We start from the raw sequence: 16,595 nt of genomic DNA on the forward strand, positions 1-16,595 counted from the left end.
CTTAATAATAAAATAACACTCCAACTTGATGCTAAGTTTGAGTCTTGAGAATGTTCTATTCATATATAAATAAATAATAACTCAACAAGGATGTTTTAAATTTGATGCATTTTGTTCTCATATTCCTTTAGTCTTGAACTCACACACAGAGAGACATTCACGCGCACTCTGTGATAAGTTCTCCAAATCCTTTTCTTAAATTTGATTTTCCCACAAATACTCAACTTCACACACCCGGCACTTGAGTTTGAAAAGGGATGAATTTGCTGCTGAGGTGAAAACTGAATATTCATTATTCATGAAGAGCCCTCCCACTCAGAACACACACACACACACACACACACACACACACACACACACACACACAAGATGACTCGGGGTGGAAAATGTCTCTTTCTCAGCAGATATCCAGATTATCATGTCTGTACAAAACTGATTAAAAAGCTGTTTCCTTGGCAACAACATAACAAACAGGAGAGCCACGYTGAGTCCAGATTGGTCTCATTAAACTGCTCGTTTGGTGATCCTGGCCTCACACTGATGTGTATCATCGGACTCATGCTGTCTCAGCAGCTCAGGACTGACACTCACTTACAGATTCATCTGGAACTACCTGACTGCAGTCTGTTTTTAGGCAGAGTATCTCCCTCGGCTCTCACTCCTCCTTTCCTCTGAAGATAAATGTGTCACTCCACAGAGGGTGTGTGTTGCTGCATAGTCTGTGTGTCTCAAAAGACCACGTTCAGAAAAATTTGGATGTTAATTTACCCYGTGGGAAATAAAACAGCAAAAAAGTTCAAAACAATTAACTTGTATCTTCAGAACGTGTCAGGAAGAAATCAACTCGATGAGAACCTTTAGTTACACGTTAACAGAACGATGGAGAGCATCTAGACATTTGGAGAGGACAGTGGGCAAAATGTTGCAGGTGACCTCCTGACCAGAAGGTCAGCAGTTCAAATTCCTGGACTTCTTGGCATTAAAATATTTGTAGAGAAAGACCGGTCAGCCCTCATCCACAGCTCTGGGCTGGATCGGTCCACATCAATAAGACCAAATTGTGAGGTTCAAAAGGTGCTTGGGTGTTAAATGCTCAAATGCTGCTTCTTGCTGCTCATGTGTCAAAAGATAGAGAAAATTTCAGAAGCACTGCTGAGCTCATGATGCGTTTTACTCCAGATCTCAGTCTGTTCCACCTGAAGGCCTGAAATAACTTCTTCTTCATGCATCCCTTTGAGTGTAAAGATGAGCATGTGCCTAATGAAATGAAGATTTAGATAATTCTGTAACACTCTTCATTTCAAACTAAGAAACACAAACTTGCTCCCACGTGATGATTTTTTAAGCATTACACAACCTAACTGAAATATTACATTAGTATTTCTGGTTTGTTACTTGCCTTTAGCTCCCTCTAAGTAGCAGTTTAATCCAATCCTGGTCCATAAGGGCCGACATCCTGCATTTTTTAGGTTTCTTTACTCCAGATCATCTGATTTGAATAAATGGGTGATGAATAAGCCCTTATAGGACTTAATTATTATAATTTAATCACTTAAAAAGGTGTGTTGAAGCAGGGAAACAAGTGAAACATGATGGTGGACCTTGAGGACACCCGTAAAAAAAAAATGTGTCTCAAATTTTGCTGGACAAAAACAGCATCCTCTGATCTGAGATGTGCTTTAATATACATGGCACAGATTCATCAGTGGAAAACACTTTACTTATTTTTAAACTAATAATGAGAAAGTCTAATTTAAAGAAGCCCTTAAATGATTCTGAGTCAAAAAGAAATGATGTACCTTTCATTTCCTCCCTTCCTGTTAATAGAACTGYGTGTAATTATTGTATGGCAGAAGTCCAAATCAAAGAAAATAAATGTACAAATTATAATCATAAATGAAGTTGTACAAACTTTTGGTATCAGTAATAACACGGTGGGACCTCTTGTGATACAGATGGTCTAGACAGCTACACTGTAATAACCAGTGTAACACTGTGTGCAATCACACRTGACGTCCCCGTGGTAATAACTGATGTCCGTGTAATTGATGTTATTCATTGTGCAGTCCCTGTAATTTGTACTGTCACATATGAGGACTAAACGCCCCCCCCCCCTCACCCCCCACCCAGCAGAAACAATGTATGATTTGTCCCAAGTCCGCACCATCACCTTCACATCAGAAAATTGATACTCTGGTGTAATCACAGCCTGTAAATGTGATGCTGCAGCTACTCGAAATGATTTACTTAAATCCAGTTTTAATTTGGGCCTTCTGATAGCATYGTGTTGTCCTAAACCCTGACTAGGTTACAGCAAAATATAAATTAATCAAAGCAAAAGTGCATTTTTAAAAAATTGGAGTTGCTGTAGGTCCACATKTTATAGCTTCTTCTTTAAACATCTTAATGATTCTTTCTTCTTTCTCTTTATGGTGATAGCATGTTTAAAGATAATTTTAAACATACACTTGAACAGCCATTTTCTCTTGATAGTATTTAGTTCATTATGACTACAATGAAGGTTGAGTAAACATTAAATTATTGTAAACCGAGAAAAAATGATTTAGTTACAATTGGACAAAATGTTAGACTATCAGCAGACTCAGTCACATACTTTATGTCTAATTATCTGTTTTTAAACTACATTTATTTTCAGGTTCAGGTAAAACGTTTATTGGTTTATTGGACCATGTAACCAGTTTACAGTGACAACCAAATGAATGCAGTGCAAAGAGAAGATCAAATACGCCATCTAGTGCACACAAAAACACAACACACACACACACACACACACACACACACACACACACACACACGCACGCACGCACACACACACACACACACACACAAGAAAGTATAGAAATCTACACTTTTCAGTTTAAAACTGAGAAAAATTCTTGAATCTTCACAAGTAAATGTCTTAATATTCATTTAAAATAAAGTTTAGATGTTTTTGATTGAACTTATGAAACTCACTTATAATGTTCCGGATCACTGAAAATATCCATAACCATCAGACTTCAACTATTAAATAGTTATTTAATTAAAGATAAATTACCAAACAAGTAAATTAATTAGACCCGATCATCTGTCTTCTGCTGTTCGTTTTGATTAGATCTTGCAGAAGAAAAAAAAAATCACGTCTCGCGTGACGAGAATTGCGCAACTTCCGTCTGTTAGCTACCGCGCTTGTGCTTATCAGAACTGTCTCGCAGACAATACGATCCGCATTGTCTGATTGGTCAAAAACTTTGTGCGCGTGTTTGTTTACATAGAGCAGCGCGTGCTTATTTCTGCGATGTCGTTTCGCTAAAGAAAAATGACCCGCTCCGAGGAGGAGCAGGTTGTTTTCACGATAAGATGGACAGCTTCGAAGAAGAGCTCGCTGAGACCGTGAGGAAGTACAGCCATCTTTACGACTCAACGACTGCGGACTACAAAGATATCCAAAAGACCAGGAACTCGTGGAGGGAGATAGCCGAGTCGCTGCGCACCGAGGAGTCCATCTGTCGCAAGCGCTGGCGKGGTCTCCGGGACCGGTTCGCGAAGGCCAAACGGCGGATGCTTTTCCGGACTGGAGACCCTAACGGGAACAGTATCGTCATCGTTCCTCCGCTGTTCATCTCTTTGCAGTGGCTGGACGGTCACGTGAAGCACCGGGAGATGAGCGCTAGCATCATGACTGATCCGCATGTGGAGGTTTGCTATAATTCCGTTTGTGCGAGTGAAATGGTTGAGGTAGATTATGAATCTTAAATTATTGCGGATTATCTCTTCCAACGTCTGATAACATCGTTCGAGTGTAAAGCACGACTGTTGTTTTCATTAGCTTAGCCATGCGCGTGACGTGTGCTACAGTGGGAGGGCAAAGGCAACCCCCCCCCCCYTTCTGTCAAAATATCTAAATATAAATTCAGCAGTCATTGATACAAAGTCGTCCGAAACGTCTTGAAGTATAAAACCAATGAGGTTTATGTTGAATAGAGGCGCTTCTGAACATTGACCACTATGGTACAAGAGCGTCGCCATATTGGAAGGGGCTGCCCCTTCCAATATGGCGACGCTCTTGTGCCATAGTGGTCAATGTTCAGAAGCGCCTCTATTCAACATAAACCTCATTGATAGTGGTTCAGAAGCGCTGCCAATGTAAACAATATCGTGGCTAAATTTCTGCGTAGAACAGTCTTTCACTGGTTAGCGTCTGCCTATTAGAAACATCTTTCACTGCAGATGAGTGTACCTTGGCAAAACCTGATATGATAATGTGTACTGACAAGCATTTCTATAAAATCAAAATGACTCTTCAATAGCAAACTGAGTTTCAGTKATTATTAGATTAATATAAATTGGTGAGTTTCAGATGGATCGGTGCAACTTCTTCAGTATTGCAGACGCTGTTCCGGTCTTTGTTGTGAGCAAAGCTCTCTTTTTACCGATCAGTCTACGTTCCTATCCTCACTCATGGTCACAAACTTTGGATAATGACTGAAAGAAGGATTTTGGAGACACAAGTGGTCAAAATGAGTAGCTGGACTCTCTCTTAGAGTTAGGGTGAGAGGTTCAGTTATCTGGGGGGGGGACACTCACCCCCAACTTACACGTTGTCTGCTCTGACCATTAATCAATGAGAGCTGCTGTCAGCGTGCGCACAGCCGTCTGCCAAAATTAGATTTGATCCTGTTTTTGCCAGACGGCAGAGCAAGTGCAGAGTWAAGCTACAAAGATCACACTGCACAGGAAAAGGAACAAGCAACATCCATATTTTCAAAATATTCCACCAAAGACAGACTACATATTAATAAATATATGGGCATATTTATACATAAGTGCTGTCAAAATTTATTCTTCTGTTTGAGAAACAGATCAAAAATATGCAGCACATGCATATACAAAACATGTGGATTTTATTTTAAAATATGAATTAAAAGAAAAACAAAAGCAATGCAGTTTCAACTGTTATTTTGAGTCGGTCTTCCAATGAATTGTGTTGTTTTGACTTACAGATTCATCACTAGCTTTATCGCACGATCTTGCATTTCTGCACATGCTTCTCAGAGCATCTGCAGTGTTAATCAGGGTGGAACTAATTAATTAATCATAAGGGCGCTACTTATAACCTGTGTATGACAACAACATAACTAATCTCCTGAAATTCTGTTTGGCTTTTGGTTTTAGTACCTCCCCCAGGGTTTTCAGCAGCTGCCACATGACCACCCTATGGAACAATTTCTGGAGGGGCCACCGTCTCCCACACCACAGGTGGCACAGGTACGTGTTTAGTTTTATATCTTTTTTATAGATCCACACACCATTAAACAAACAGCTTAAAAATGATRCAAAAGTATAAAATGTGCAAAATTAATAAGTTAGCCAAAATATTACCATATGATTGTAAAACAAAAAATAACATATAGAGTGGTTTGGGGAGTTGTCCTGTAACCGGTGGGTTGCACGTTCAGTCCCATGTTCCTTCCATCGTTGTGTCCCTGGGCAAGACTTCGCACAACTTGTCTGCTGGTGGTGTTCAGAGGGTCCGGTGGCGTCGATGCATGGCAGCCTCGCTTCTGTCAGTCTGCCCCARGGCCCCTGTGACTACAATGTAGCTTACCAYCATCAGTATGAATGAATGAATGACTTAAGTGCAAAGCACTTTGGACTTCATAGGGACTTGAGAAAGTGCTGTATAAGTTCGTTTAATATTTACTAGGGCTGCAAAATATTGTCATTGCAATATCAGTGTGCATAATATGTTCATGTTGCAAAGGACTACTTGGTATGCAATAATTGTTGACTAGTGTATTTGAAGAGTTCTGAAGTTGTATTTTTCATRTTAATGCAATATTCAGCCAGTAGGACAGAGTCTCAACAGTGGCAATAGTTCACACCAGACACAAATAACATGCCAAAAGTGCTAAAGGTCACATAGAGTAGAAAGTATGGAAGGTAGGAAAGAAAAAAAAGACATATCGCACCTGATATCGTCATCACGTTTACAAATATTATTGCCATCACAAGATTTTCTAACATCGTGCAGCGCTACAATCATAGTGTAATGCTTATTATTGTGAGACTTGGAACATTTTTGTATTTAAACTACTAAATCCCAAAGTACTTGATCAGCCATGGTCTTTTCTTCTCAGGTGATGAGGCGCATGTACTTGCCATACCTACTATATGCCTTTTCATCWATCAATCTTATTAACTATGGGGCTGGTATCACCAATACTTTTTTGTGTGTGTGTGTGTCTGTGATTTTTTTCTTAGATTAATAATTGATTAAAAGCCAGAACAGAATCTGATTAAAGTTTATAAGTAACATTATTAACACAATAACATGTTTTGTTCTGAGACAGTAAAAACCTTTTTTTTTCCCCTAAAGAGATTTTACTTAATCATTTCACAACATCTGTTAAAAACATTTTCATCATATTCTATTTTTTTCAAATAGAAGTGTGTGTTTCATAAATACAACAATGGGGCTCTCCTTGTTTCTTGCCTGCCTGAATCAGACCTTTCGGCTTGTTGAGTCACGTGACAGTACAGCATCAAAAGCACAGAAGAAGAAAGTGAGGGAGAATCAAGACTGCTCCGCGCCGTCGCTCATTTTGGTCCTTTCGGCTTGCCGTAAGMGACTAGCGAAATGTTTATATGTATCGATCCCAGCGAAGTATATCGATACAACCGCGCTGCCGTAGCTTGTGCTAGCGAGATGGATGACTTTGAGGAGCAGCTGGCAGAGACGGTTAAACATTACAGTCATCTTTACAACTGTTCCAACAAACCGTACAAAGAGAGTCAAATGGCGAAGAACTCGTGGAAGGAGATCTCACAGTTGTTGTGCACGGAGGAGTCCGTCTGTCGGAAACGGTGGCGCTCTCTGCGTGACAAATTTGCAAAGGCCAAGCGGAGGGTAGAGAGATGGAAGCGTGAAAACCCCGGCGGGAGGAGGAAACCCGTTCCAGCTCTGTACACTGCTTTACAGTGGCTGGACAGTTACATAAAGAGCCGCGAGGCGACAGTCGACATGAATGTGTTTGAAGTGGAGGTGAGGCGGAGGAGCGGAGCTCTGCGTCAATTTCTCCTCGATTATGTTTCCAGCAGAAAAGAACGTCTCACTGCTACGTCAGCGAGAGCTTTGTTTGTTCACTTCTCACAGAGTATGAACTCAGAGCTTATTGTTCAACCCGAAACAGAGAGAAACATGAAAACATAGAAAAGAGACCGTGGATATAATGCACTGGTCTTGTTATTAATATCATGGATACTTTATAGATCCTTTGCTGGAAATAACAAGTTAACAGCGATTATGTCACAGACATCAACAGTACATCTATACAAACATGTTAACGATAATACTAAAACAAAAAAATAAATTCATACATTCTGATCTAGAAACAATCACAGTAATTGTAACCTACGTTGTTATTCATTTTATGCAATCATAAACAAAATTTTATTTTTTCACAAGCAAAATCCAGTGAAGTTTTCTTTAATTTCAAAAATAGCAGCTGGTGAAAGATGACTGATAACTGACTTTAACAAGCTGATTAAAAAATAATAAGAAAATAACAGAAAATCTTACAGTAAATTTAAGAATATGTTTTATTTTTCACATTGTTACCATCATAAACCTTAAAATCAAACCTAGTTGATAATAAAATTTACAATTTTATCTTCTCAACTAATGCGTCACCCTTCTTACTCCCCCACCCCACCACTTGTKTTTCTGCCACGTAGATAGACGGAGGAATAGACGACGTGGAGAAAGAGCCAGAAAAAGACAAGAAGGAGCTGCTGGACTCCCTGCCGGTCATCACTACCATTTTCTCTGCTGCTGATTCCAGTCCTAGCAGCCTTCAGACTGTGGACGCTTCTCTTAAACGCAAAAGACAAACGAGCACACAAACGGAGAAGAGTTCTGCGGACACCCTCGCCGGTCTCAGAGATGAAGATGAACTGTTTCTGCTCAGCCTGCTGCCCTCAATAAAGAGGCTGAGTAACAGAAAAAAGATGGAGGTSAGGATGAAGTTTCAGCAGGTGMTTTATTCAGCAGAATTTGAGAACTCAAATAGTTAAAAAGAGGTTGTTGATTGTTATATGTACATTCGTTACAACTTGTAAATATTTATTTTTTAATCAAGATAAATCAAAAACTTGTTTTTTTTATGCTGTGTACATCTTTTGGAAATTCACTATCTGGTCAAAAAGTCTCGTTTTTCTGAACTACCCAATTTTTTTTACACATATAAAATGTTTTGATCAGCATAAGCAATGAGAGCGTTAATTTACATCACATTTTAAAAATGTGCTTTTAGATAAAGTTTACTTTTCGTTTGTGGGAAAGATAATTTCTAAATTTATGTTGAAGTGTTTTTTTTTTTGCTAAGATAAAACAAAGGAAATATTGAGGCCATGTGAATCTAAAACAGTCAAATATAGAGCGTCATAGGGAGCAAGTGCTTTATATGGCAAGCAATTCATTTATTTAGTTTGTGGTAAATATTTGACAGAGTTTCTCAACTTCTCTTTTGCAAAGTAAAAATTTCTGATCAAGAACTTACAAATTGCAGGTAAGTTTGATTTCATATTTTAGTTCTCTTTGTTTATTCTCACTCCAATAAACAATGACTTGTAAAATGATAGATTACGCTGCACATAAATAGCTATTTTYCTAAAGGGTGCTATTTATACAAGGTATATTTTACAAATAAATATCTTGTTTTTTCTTCATTTGTTGGACTCCATTCATAAACATCTGATGTTAATCTAGTACTGCTACTACAAACACAAATTTCCACACATTAAAAGAAAAAAATGTAAATTTTTAAGATCGGCTCATTTTGTTTCTGTTGAATGTTAGTCTTTTTTAGGCGTTTCTATTATGCCACATGAAAGGAAGAATATAAACAAATGATTAAAACAAAACGTATGCAAAGCTTTTATTTTGAAATCGTGGAGCACCGTACTTCCTCCTGACCGCCGCGAGCCAGTCGAGACAAGTCGTTTTCTGCTGGCGAAAAGCCTTCGCTGCGAGCGGACGAAGTCATGGATCCGACAGAAATGAAGCTGGCGGAGCTCGTGCGCAAACATCCGAATCTGTACGACCAGTCTCGGCGGGACTACAAGGACAACCTGAGGGGGCATTTGTCGTGGAGAGAAATCGCCGGCGTCATGGAAATGTCGGAGGGAGAAGTTCGGATGATGTGGAGAAATCTGCGCGACAAGTTCTGTAAAGCGAAGAAGCGGGTCGCCAAGAGAAGCTTCCTCCACGTGGAGGACAGCGCGGGGAACCCGGTGGAGAAGCCCATCCCGAAGCTGTACTGCCAGCTGGCCTGGCTCGGTGCTCATGTTCAGCCGCGAACAGAAGAAAGCTGCCGGAAATACACAACAAAGGTGCGAGTGGACAAGCGTAGTAGCGTTTCTGTATTTATTAAATTTTGACACATGTTGTACGATAGAGACAGCCAATGTTATTGTACATTATTATTTTATTTATCTGATCATATTCAAAATAGCAGTTAGACAAGCGAAATTGCGGGACAAGCCCACGCCTTCTGTGTCGCCTCTAACAACATCCGCTTCTAGTTTTTCAAAATAAAAGCAGCTGATGAGCGACAAAGCAAATTTAAAATCGACACCTTCCTAAAATAATTGCCTCATAGACCCCCAAGTTTGTCAGGAATCTCAAAAAAGTGGTTTTGTTTTTGTGTGTCCTGAAAAACTTGAAAAACAACACAAATTATTGTGAAAAATAGCATGTGTAAATAGAAATAAGAATAATTGTAAACAAAAGACCAATAAAAACATTCACTACAAATATTTCTTAATTTGGTCAAGTTTAGAAGTTTGACTTTATGTCAAATCTATTTTTTACGTTTCAGCTTTCAGGATTAAAAGAAAACCCCTCCCATCTCTGTGTTTGTTTTATTTCTTGTAACAACACATGCTTGCCAACAGGTATGTGGTTCATATAATCAAAAAATTAAAACGAGCCTGAAATGTATTAAAGAGACAATAAATTATCTTTCAGGAGGAAGGAATGGATGACGTAGATGAAGACAAAAAGGAGCAGCTTAACCCTCTTCCAGTCATCACTACCATTTTGTCTCCTGCTGATTCCAGTCCAAGCAGCGTTCAGACTATCGAAGCTTCTCTTAAGTGCAAAAAACCAACGAGCACACAGACTAAGCCTTGTGCAGACGCCCTCCGAGATGAAGACGAACTGTTTCTGCTCAGCCTTCTTCCCTCATTAAAGAGACTCACCATTAAACGAAGGATGGAGGTGCGGATGAAGTTTCAGCAGGTGCTTTATGCTGCAGAATTTGAGAACTAAAACACTGAAAAGGGGGTCGTAGTTTCTCAGGTGTTCATTTTTTACAGCTTGTAAATAGTTATTTTTTATCATACTTTGGCATTGATTGTTATTTTTATAAACTGCATATCTCTCCTAAAATTCATTACCTGGTTAAAAAGTCACAATGTTTTGCTGAGCCACTTTATTTTTATGACCGCATGCATTCTTTGTTGAAATGTACTGAATATGACTGCGTCTAATTCCATCCAGAATTGGAATAATTTTTATTAATATCTTTGTAATTTTCTCCAGAATATTGCAGATATTTTTCATGAACTTAAGTTGCGGGACGAGAATGTCTCACGCTCAATGATGTTCTTGGTTCAGAACARTAGTTTCATGTTTCTGAGACAGAATTTTTATTTATTTTTGTTTCTTGTTTAAGCAACAAAAAACATCAGATTGTTAATCACTGCAGGACTTCTCTTTGGGAAAGCTCAAACATATTTGTTTAAAAATGTGTTTTGTTCCGTGTAAAGTTTTACCTGTAGTTTGGAAAAAGACAAGTTCTGAATTTATGTTGAAATTATTTTTTTTAGATAAAAACAAATGAAATAGAGATGTAATTAAGGTTCATATGAATCTTAAACTTCCAAATATATAGGAAGCAAGTTTTTTTTTATTAAATAGATAAATGAATGTAGCTTTTAAACTTTTCTCCAGCAAAGTTACTTTACTGTTGCCATTGCACATTAGTTTACCTTAACATACTAAAGTTTTGATGTCCACATTTTGTTTTTAGTGCCAAAAAGACAACATACACAACGAAAAATGACCAAAAATATCAAGAGATAAATGTCTACATAAATAACTTTATTTTCTTAGAGTGCTTTTTCTACTATTTATATTATTAAAATAAATATTTTATGGTTACAGAGAGATGATTTCCTTTATTACTTTTGCTCCACATATTGCACTCAATTCACAAACACCTGGTTATATAATCTAGTACTTTTACTCACAAATAAACAAATTAGCAAATGTTTATGGAAAAAATTGCAACATTAAGGTGGTGCTTTAAACAATCAGTTTACATTATTAGTATTAAAGATCCAAGAGGAAATAAATCTTTCAAATCCAAGCACCACAAAAATGTTTTTTCAATTGATAAAGATACAATATATAAAAATACCCATTGTGTTCTGAAGTATTTCTAATTTGAATGTTAATGCGTGTGCAATAATTAGATGTTAGTGTCTCATCTGCAGTTTTGAAGGGTTGTAAATTTGGCACGATAAGTACGTAAATTTGTGTTTGGAAGGATATTTCTTTGTTGTAACAACGCTTTTTGGCAACACATCTTAYACCGTTGGAAAGCCTCTTCATTTCCCTTTTAAATGGAGCCACATTTGTAAGGAACACACATTTGTGGGATGAGCAGTAGAGCCGAGTATGTGGGTTGAGTACATGAAAAATGTACCAAAACTCTGCTCATTTTGCTGTTGTTGTTGACACTTGTTTTGAGCTTCTGGTACCCTCAGATACTGCCAATCAGGTGCCCACAATAAACTTTATTGCAAAGAAGCATTACAACAAATAAATAATCTACCAAACACTAATTTACTAATATCCTTTCCTTTCCTGATTTTCCTCACTAAGTTCATTTTCATTCTTCTTGATYCAGACTCATTCATGTCTAAATGATCCAATCACTTCCTGTCTCAGACATCCTCCAAACAGCCTCTGATTGGCTGAAAACACAACTGATGTTTTCATTCATYGCTTCATTTCATTCAGCTGAGCTGTGGGTTTAAATATTGCTGTGTTTTTATTTCAATCAAATCCTGGCATCTTTTTTTAATCCCTCCCCAAGCCTCCTTCATCCTCCTCTCTCTCTCCCATCTTTGCTGTTTTACTCTAAACCCCCCACCCCCCACCCACCCTCTCTGAAGCCTTGCTGCTTTCTCACCATTGGATGCCGTGTGGGGTGATGGTTGTGGTTTGTGTCGGTGACATCCCCAGAGCGTGAACCGGCTCACTGCCTCTAATCTGCAGAAACTCGTGGTGACGCTGCAGCCTCAGTGTACATSTGGAATAACACAGATCGACAGACATCCGTTTCTGTCCATCGTTGCTGACGTGCTTCTGCTGGGAGCTGCAGCAGCTGGAGCTGATGCTCTGAGGCTTTGATGTGCATCAGGCTCATCCTGTCCACGTGCAGCGACTGCAGACAAGCTGAAATCCTACAGATCAGCACTGGGATTCTTCACTCTGAGGTAGGCTGCAGTAATGAACATGTGTGATTAATTAATCAGCGTGACAAATCTAATAAGGATTAGAACAGCGACCACGTACAGTTGTTTACAACCTATACAGTGAGAAYGCTGCCTTCATTTATATTCCTTCAGTTTATATGAGATTTAATGTCGCGTCTTCTCTGTGAATCTAAGATCATTGCTTCGGGGATGTTTAGAAAAGCTGCATTTTATCTGCAGAGTGAAAGGTTACTACAATAAAACATCAGAAAAAGGCTCTGATGCAGTGAACTGATTGGCTGGTGTAGATGTCTCTTATATAGCAGGGTGTTTGTAAAGTGATTCTATGGTGCCAACGCACACTGTGATGCATATTGTTTAGGTGTGGTTAAGAGACGAGAGGCTAGCATGATGCAGCATTAAACTCACCAGTTTGACAATTTAGATTGTCTGATATTAAACAGAAAACTGAAGGTAATCATTATGGATACTGGATCTTATCCTATTTGTTTYGCATTAAATCGGAATAACAACGTTTAAATATGTTTTTCTTCCAAAGTAAAATGTCATTTTTTTATATGCATCTTCTTGTTGCACTTTTTCAGGTATAAAAAACTTATTTGTTTGCAGGAAAAATAAACCACGAAGTTGCTCTTACGAATAAATGAATGACACAAAAGAAAATATAAAATAAGTACACATTGCCTGGGTTTTAGCTGCTTTCAGAAAAAAAACAGCCTTTCAGGAAATTAAAACATCCAGCAGAGAAACGGATAAAGAGGCACAGATGTGTTCAGAACTGGTCATATGATCTCTGGTCAGGCCTGAGTGATTAGAGAGGAAAAGCTGTGATTGTAGTCACACAGATTCCTGGAGCTGTAGTGACAGAAATATACAGGCTTTTTCAGACACAGTTTGATAAGGTGGAAACCCACTGGATGAGTTGCTTATTCAAAAAATGGAATATAATATGTTCATTTGTGGTGAGTGATATTCACATTTAATCTGGAAATTTTCCGTAGTAAGTGGCGACTGTTTCAGCATCTATAATTCATGTTAGTAAAGGGCGTGTTTGTGTGAGGGGAGTTCTATGGTAAAGGAACAGAACATGTAGTGATCACTGTTTACTTCAAATGAGCCTTTTATAAACAGATTTTTAGTTCCTTTCTCCAATGTTATCCATTCATCGAATCATTGATGAGAAAGCTACAAATATGTGTTCATCAATGCGTTTTTATTTTGCATCAACAGAGCCAGCAGAATTTAAATCTGTTGTGAGTCTTGATAGTCTCTGATTGAAAATAATAATAATAAAAAAACAATTACTGATTTTTTTGTTTTGTTTTGTTTGTTTCTGTATCCTCAGCAGAAGCAATCCTATTGTGCAGATCCTGAGTTTGTGGCTCAAACGGATGAACCTGGAACAGTGTTATAGTAAACCATCACGGTGCAGGAGATACTTTCACTTCAGATGTAAAATAAAAAAGGAAACCTGACAATCCTGCCAGTAGATCCCTTGAAACCTCTTCAGATTGGACCACTTCATCGCTGTGGGACGACTCATCCGCCTTGCAGCGAGGCCGTGGGCAGGCGAGGGTCCCTCTCTCACCATGTACTCCCCTCAGAGCCTTCATCGTTGGGGCATCACTCACAGTGAGAGTCTGGAGCGGTTAGCCTGCAGCCAAGGTATGAATGATGGGTGTTGACATTTGAATGTCCAACACTATTACGATAACAGTCAACTTGATGTCTTACAAAAACGTTTGGGTGTAAATTCCACATCATAACATGTAATAGAAACCATTCATGGTGTTGGAAATGTTGATTGATTCTCCAGTGGTTTAAAAGGAAGGATTGATCACAAAGTATAACATATAAATGTGCTATTCAATTACAAAATATCGTTCAATGAAAAAAAATGTAAAAAACAAACAAACAAACAAACAAACAAACAAACAAACTAGTAAGAATGTTTATTGACCTAGTGCACCAACAATGACAATTTGTGCACTCTAGTCACAAACTAGCGAGCGAAAATTACGTTTGAAGTCAGGGATATCTAATAAATACACAAACGGTTTGCCATACACAGCAATGATCTTGTATCTGTACATCGACATGCAGTTCTCGCTTTCATCGTTAGGGGGCAGCAGACCGCGAGAGCAGCGGTCCTGTAAAATCATTACGTAGTGCTGCCTTTTGTGTCTCGTGAGCCCTTCGACACCGCCCCTCCGGAGGGTGCAGCACCGGGACCGTGGAGACGTCAACTGCCTCTCAGGTTTGCTGGCTGTAAACACCTCCAGCAACACGATGTTGGGGAAAAGGCAGTTTTCGGTACTGTCCTGTCGCCTCCGGTTGTAGCGCACTGTGGGAGTGACGCCTTGTAGAGATTTGGCAGCCCCGTATACCGCGGGGACACTTGACCAGGACAGTTGATTTCCCCCCGCTTTGGTTAGTTTTGCCATCCTTTAGCCTGTGGTTTGTCGCACGGATTTTTTTATGCGATGGTCAGATGGTAATTTGTGCATAAAAGCTAGCTCGCTAACCGTTAGCACGCTTCAAACTGTGCTGTTTTCGCATCGGGGAGCACAGCTAGCTCCTCTGGGATCGGACGAACATGGCATCGACTGCAGAGCACGACCTGGCTCTGTCTGAAGCAGACGGCAGCAAAGACAAAGGTCAGGTGTTTGGGATTTTGAGGCTCCAGGAGGAGAAATCTGGTTCCGGAGACAAACCTTCCAGCAGCGGGAGCGGCAACGCGGTGAGAGGCGGAGGCGACGGCCGATGGCAGGGTCCTATCTTCGCCTTGGCGAGGAAAGCGTCCGAGACTATCTCAGGGAGCATTCACGTCCTGCCCAAAGTGTCGGAACACAGGACGTCTCTCCCGGGTGACTGGACCATCCAAGGTAGAGTACGAGCAAGCATCTYGTCCCAGACTGGACTGATACAGGTGCTGGTTTACCTGTGCCAATGAAACTAGTCTCCACTGGTGTGACAGATGTGTAAACAGTGAAAGACTCATTTATCTTTGTTTTTTTTTTTACTCTACTGAAGGATTATTTAACATATTTATCTTTTAGTTGCACATCCTCCTATTTAAACACCACAATAGATGTAGGAGTTTTCATTCTGTTCCCTCAGCTGTGCTGTCAGCAGCTTCTCTCAGCCTCCCTCATGCTGAGTTAAAAATAATCTSTTGTCATCTTCTCACCATATTTGCATTTGAATGGAAACTTATCAGTAATATGGCCAGTTTAAATATTTATATTCAGCAATTACTTTTAATTAAGTACATTTAATAATTTGGTGCAAGTGCAGTTTATAGTAGGCGAGTAAACATTGTAAGATATCAAAAAATAATAATGCTTTTCAGCTTTTTAAGATATTTAAGCTTTAGTTTTTGGAGTTTTTCTCATTCAGGCTTGAATTTGGTACAAGTCTCTTGATGATACAGGTTAGTCTGGGTTATGTTATTGATAATTTCTTTTATATAACGCATAAAAACAGCAAAGTTGCAAATGAAAAGCAACAATAAGAACAAAAAACACAAATAAAGTTTAAACACAAAGTTGGCAGCAGGACAGCTCAGTAGTCAGCACTGTGGCATAGGCAGTACAGGCAAATGCTCAGGGTGCTGTCCATAAGAGATGCCACAAACCAGTATAATATGATGCAGTCAAAATAAATTGCTAGTGCTCAGTGTGTAAATAAAAATAAAATAAGGATGACAGAAGTTTCAGTTATGATCTCAGATAAAGTTCAGGTTAAAGTCTGGTTTTCACTGTTCTACCTTCATAAAAATACTGATTTTATGTTTTATTAATCCCAAAAATTTAGAAAAATGTTCTTCGGTGGGTACACACTTGGTGAGCGGACAGATGTTGGGTGTGTGGTCCTGTGTTTTGTTGGTGTATATTTAATATAATCCTAATCGCTATTTCAGTCTTTCTATCTTTCTTAAAAAAAAGGAAGAAAAAAAAAGAAAAATGTTCTTCAAATGGCTGGAAATTGCACAGTTTTGAGTAGATCTTTTAGAAAATTTTCTA

At 38.9% G+C, this 16,595-nt stretch overlaps 3 protein-coding genes across 6 annotated transcripts in view; all 3 read left to right on the top strand.

Moving 5' to 3' along the window:
* Window positions 1-3,137: 3,137 nt before the first annotated feature.
* On the top strand, window positions 3,138-8,725 carry LOC106513154 (uncharacterized). Of its 2 annotated transcripts, XM_014001842.1 has the most exons (3): window positions 3,138-3,699; window positions 5,176-5,268; window positions 7,738-8,725. In XM_014001842.1, exons 1-3 carry the CDS (start codon window positions 3,361-3,363, stop codon window positions 8,074-8,076), a joined length of 771 nt encoding a protein of 256 aa, XP_013857296.1. In that variant the 5' UTR covers window positions 3,138-3,360; the 3' UTR covers window positions 8,077-8,725. The 2 variants fall into 2 exon arrangements, with proteins under 2 accessions (XP_013857296.1, XP_013857297.1); XM_014001843.1 differs by lacking the exons at window positions 3,138-3,699; window positions 5,176-5,268 and adding an exon at window positions 6,151-7,045.
* A 94-nt stretch (window positions 8,726-8,819) lies between these two features.
* Window positions 8,820-11,229, top strand: LOC106513155 (uncharacterized). The gene is made up of 2 exons (XM_014001845.1): window positions 8,820-9,393; window positions 10,031-11,229. The coding sequence occupies exons 1-2, from the start codon at window positions 9,046-9,048 to the stop codon at window positions 10,331-10,333; spliced, it is 651 nt and encodes a 216-aa protein (XP_013857299.1). The 5' UTR covers window positions 8,820-9,045; the 3' UTR covers window positions 10,334-11,229.
* Window positions 11,230-14,144: 2,915 nt separating this feature from the next.
* Window positions 14,145-16,595, top strand: part of rufy2 (RUN and FYVE domain containing 2) — a 20,340-nt gene continuing 17,889 nt past the window's right edge. The window contains exon 1 of one of the 3 annotated variants that reach the window (XM_014001840.1): window positions 14,145-14,235. In XM_014001840.1, the coding sequence (XP_013857294.1) occupies window positions 14,160-14,235 (76 nt within the window). In that variant the 5' untranslated portion in view covers window positions 14,145-14,159. Of the gene's footprint in view, window positions 14,236-14,785; window positions 15,456-16,595 lie in introns of those variants that run through there. The other 2 variants (XM_014001839.1, XM_014001841.1) reach the window with 2 other exon arrangements.

Source organism: Austrofundulus limnaeus, unplaced genomic scaffold (genome assembly GCF_001266775.1).
Source record: "Austrofundulus limnaeus strain Quisiro unplaced genomic scaffold, Austrofundulus_limnaeus-1.0 Scaffold10, whole genome shotgun sequence".
Taxonomy (NCBI): domain Eukaryota; kingdom Metazoa; phylum Chordata; class Actinopteri; order Cyprinodontiformes; family Rivulidae; genus Austrofundulus; species Austrofundulus limnaeus.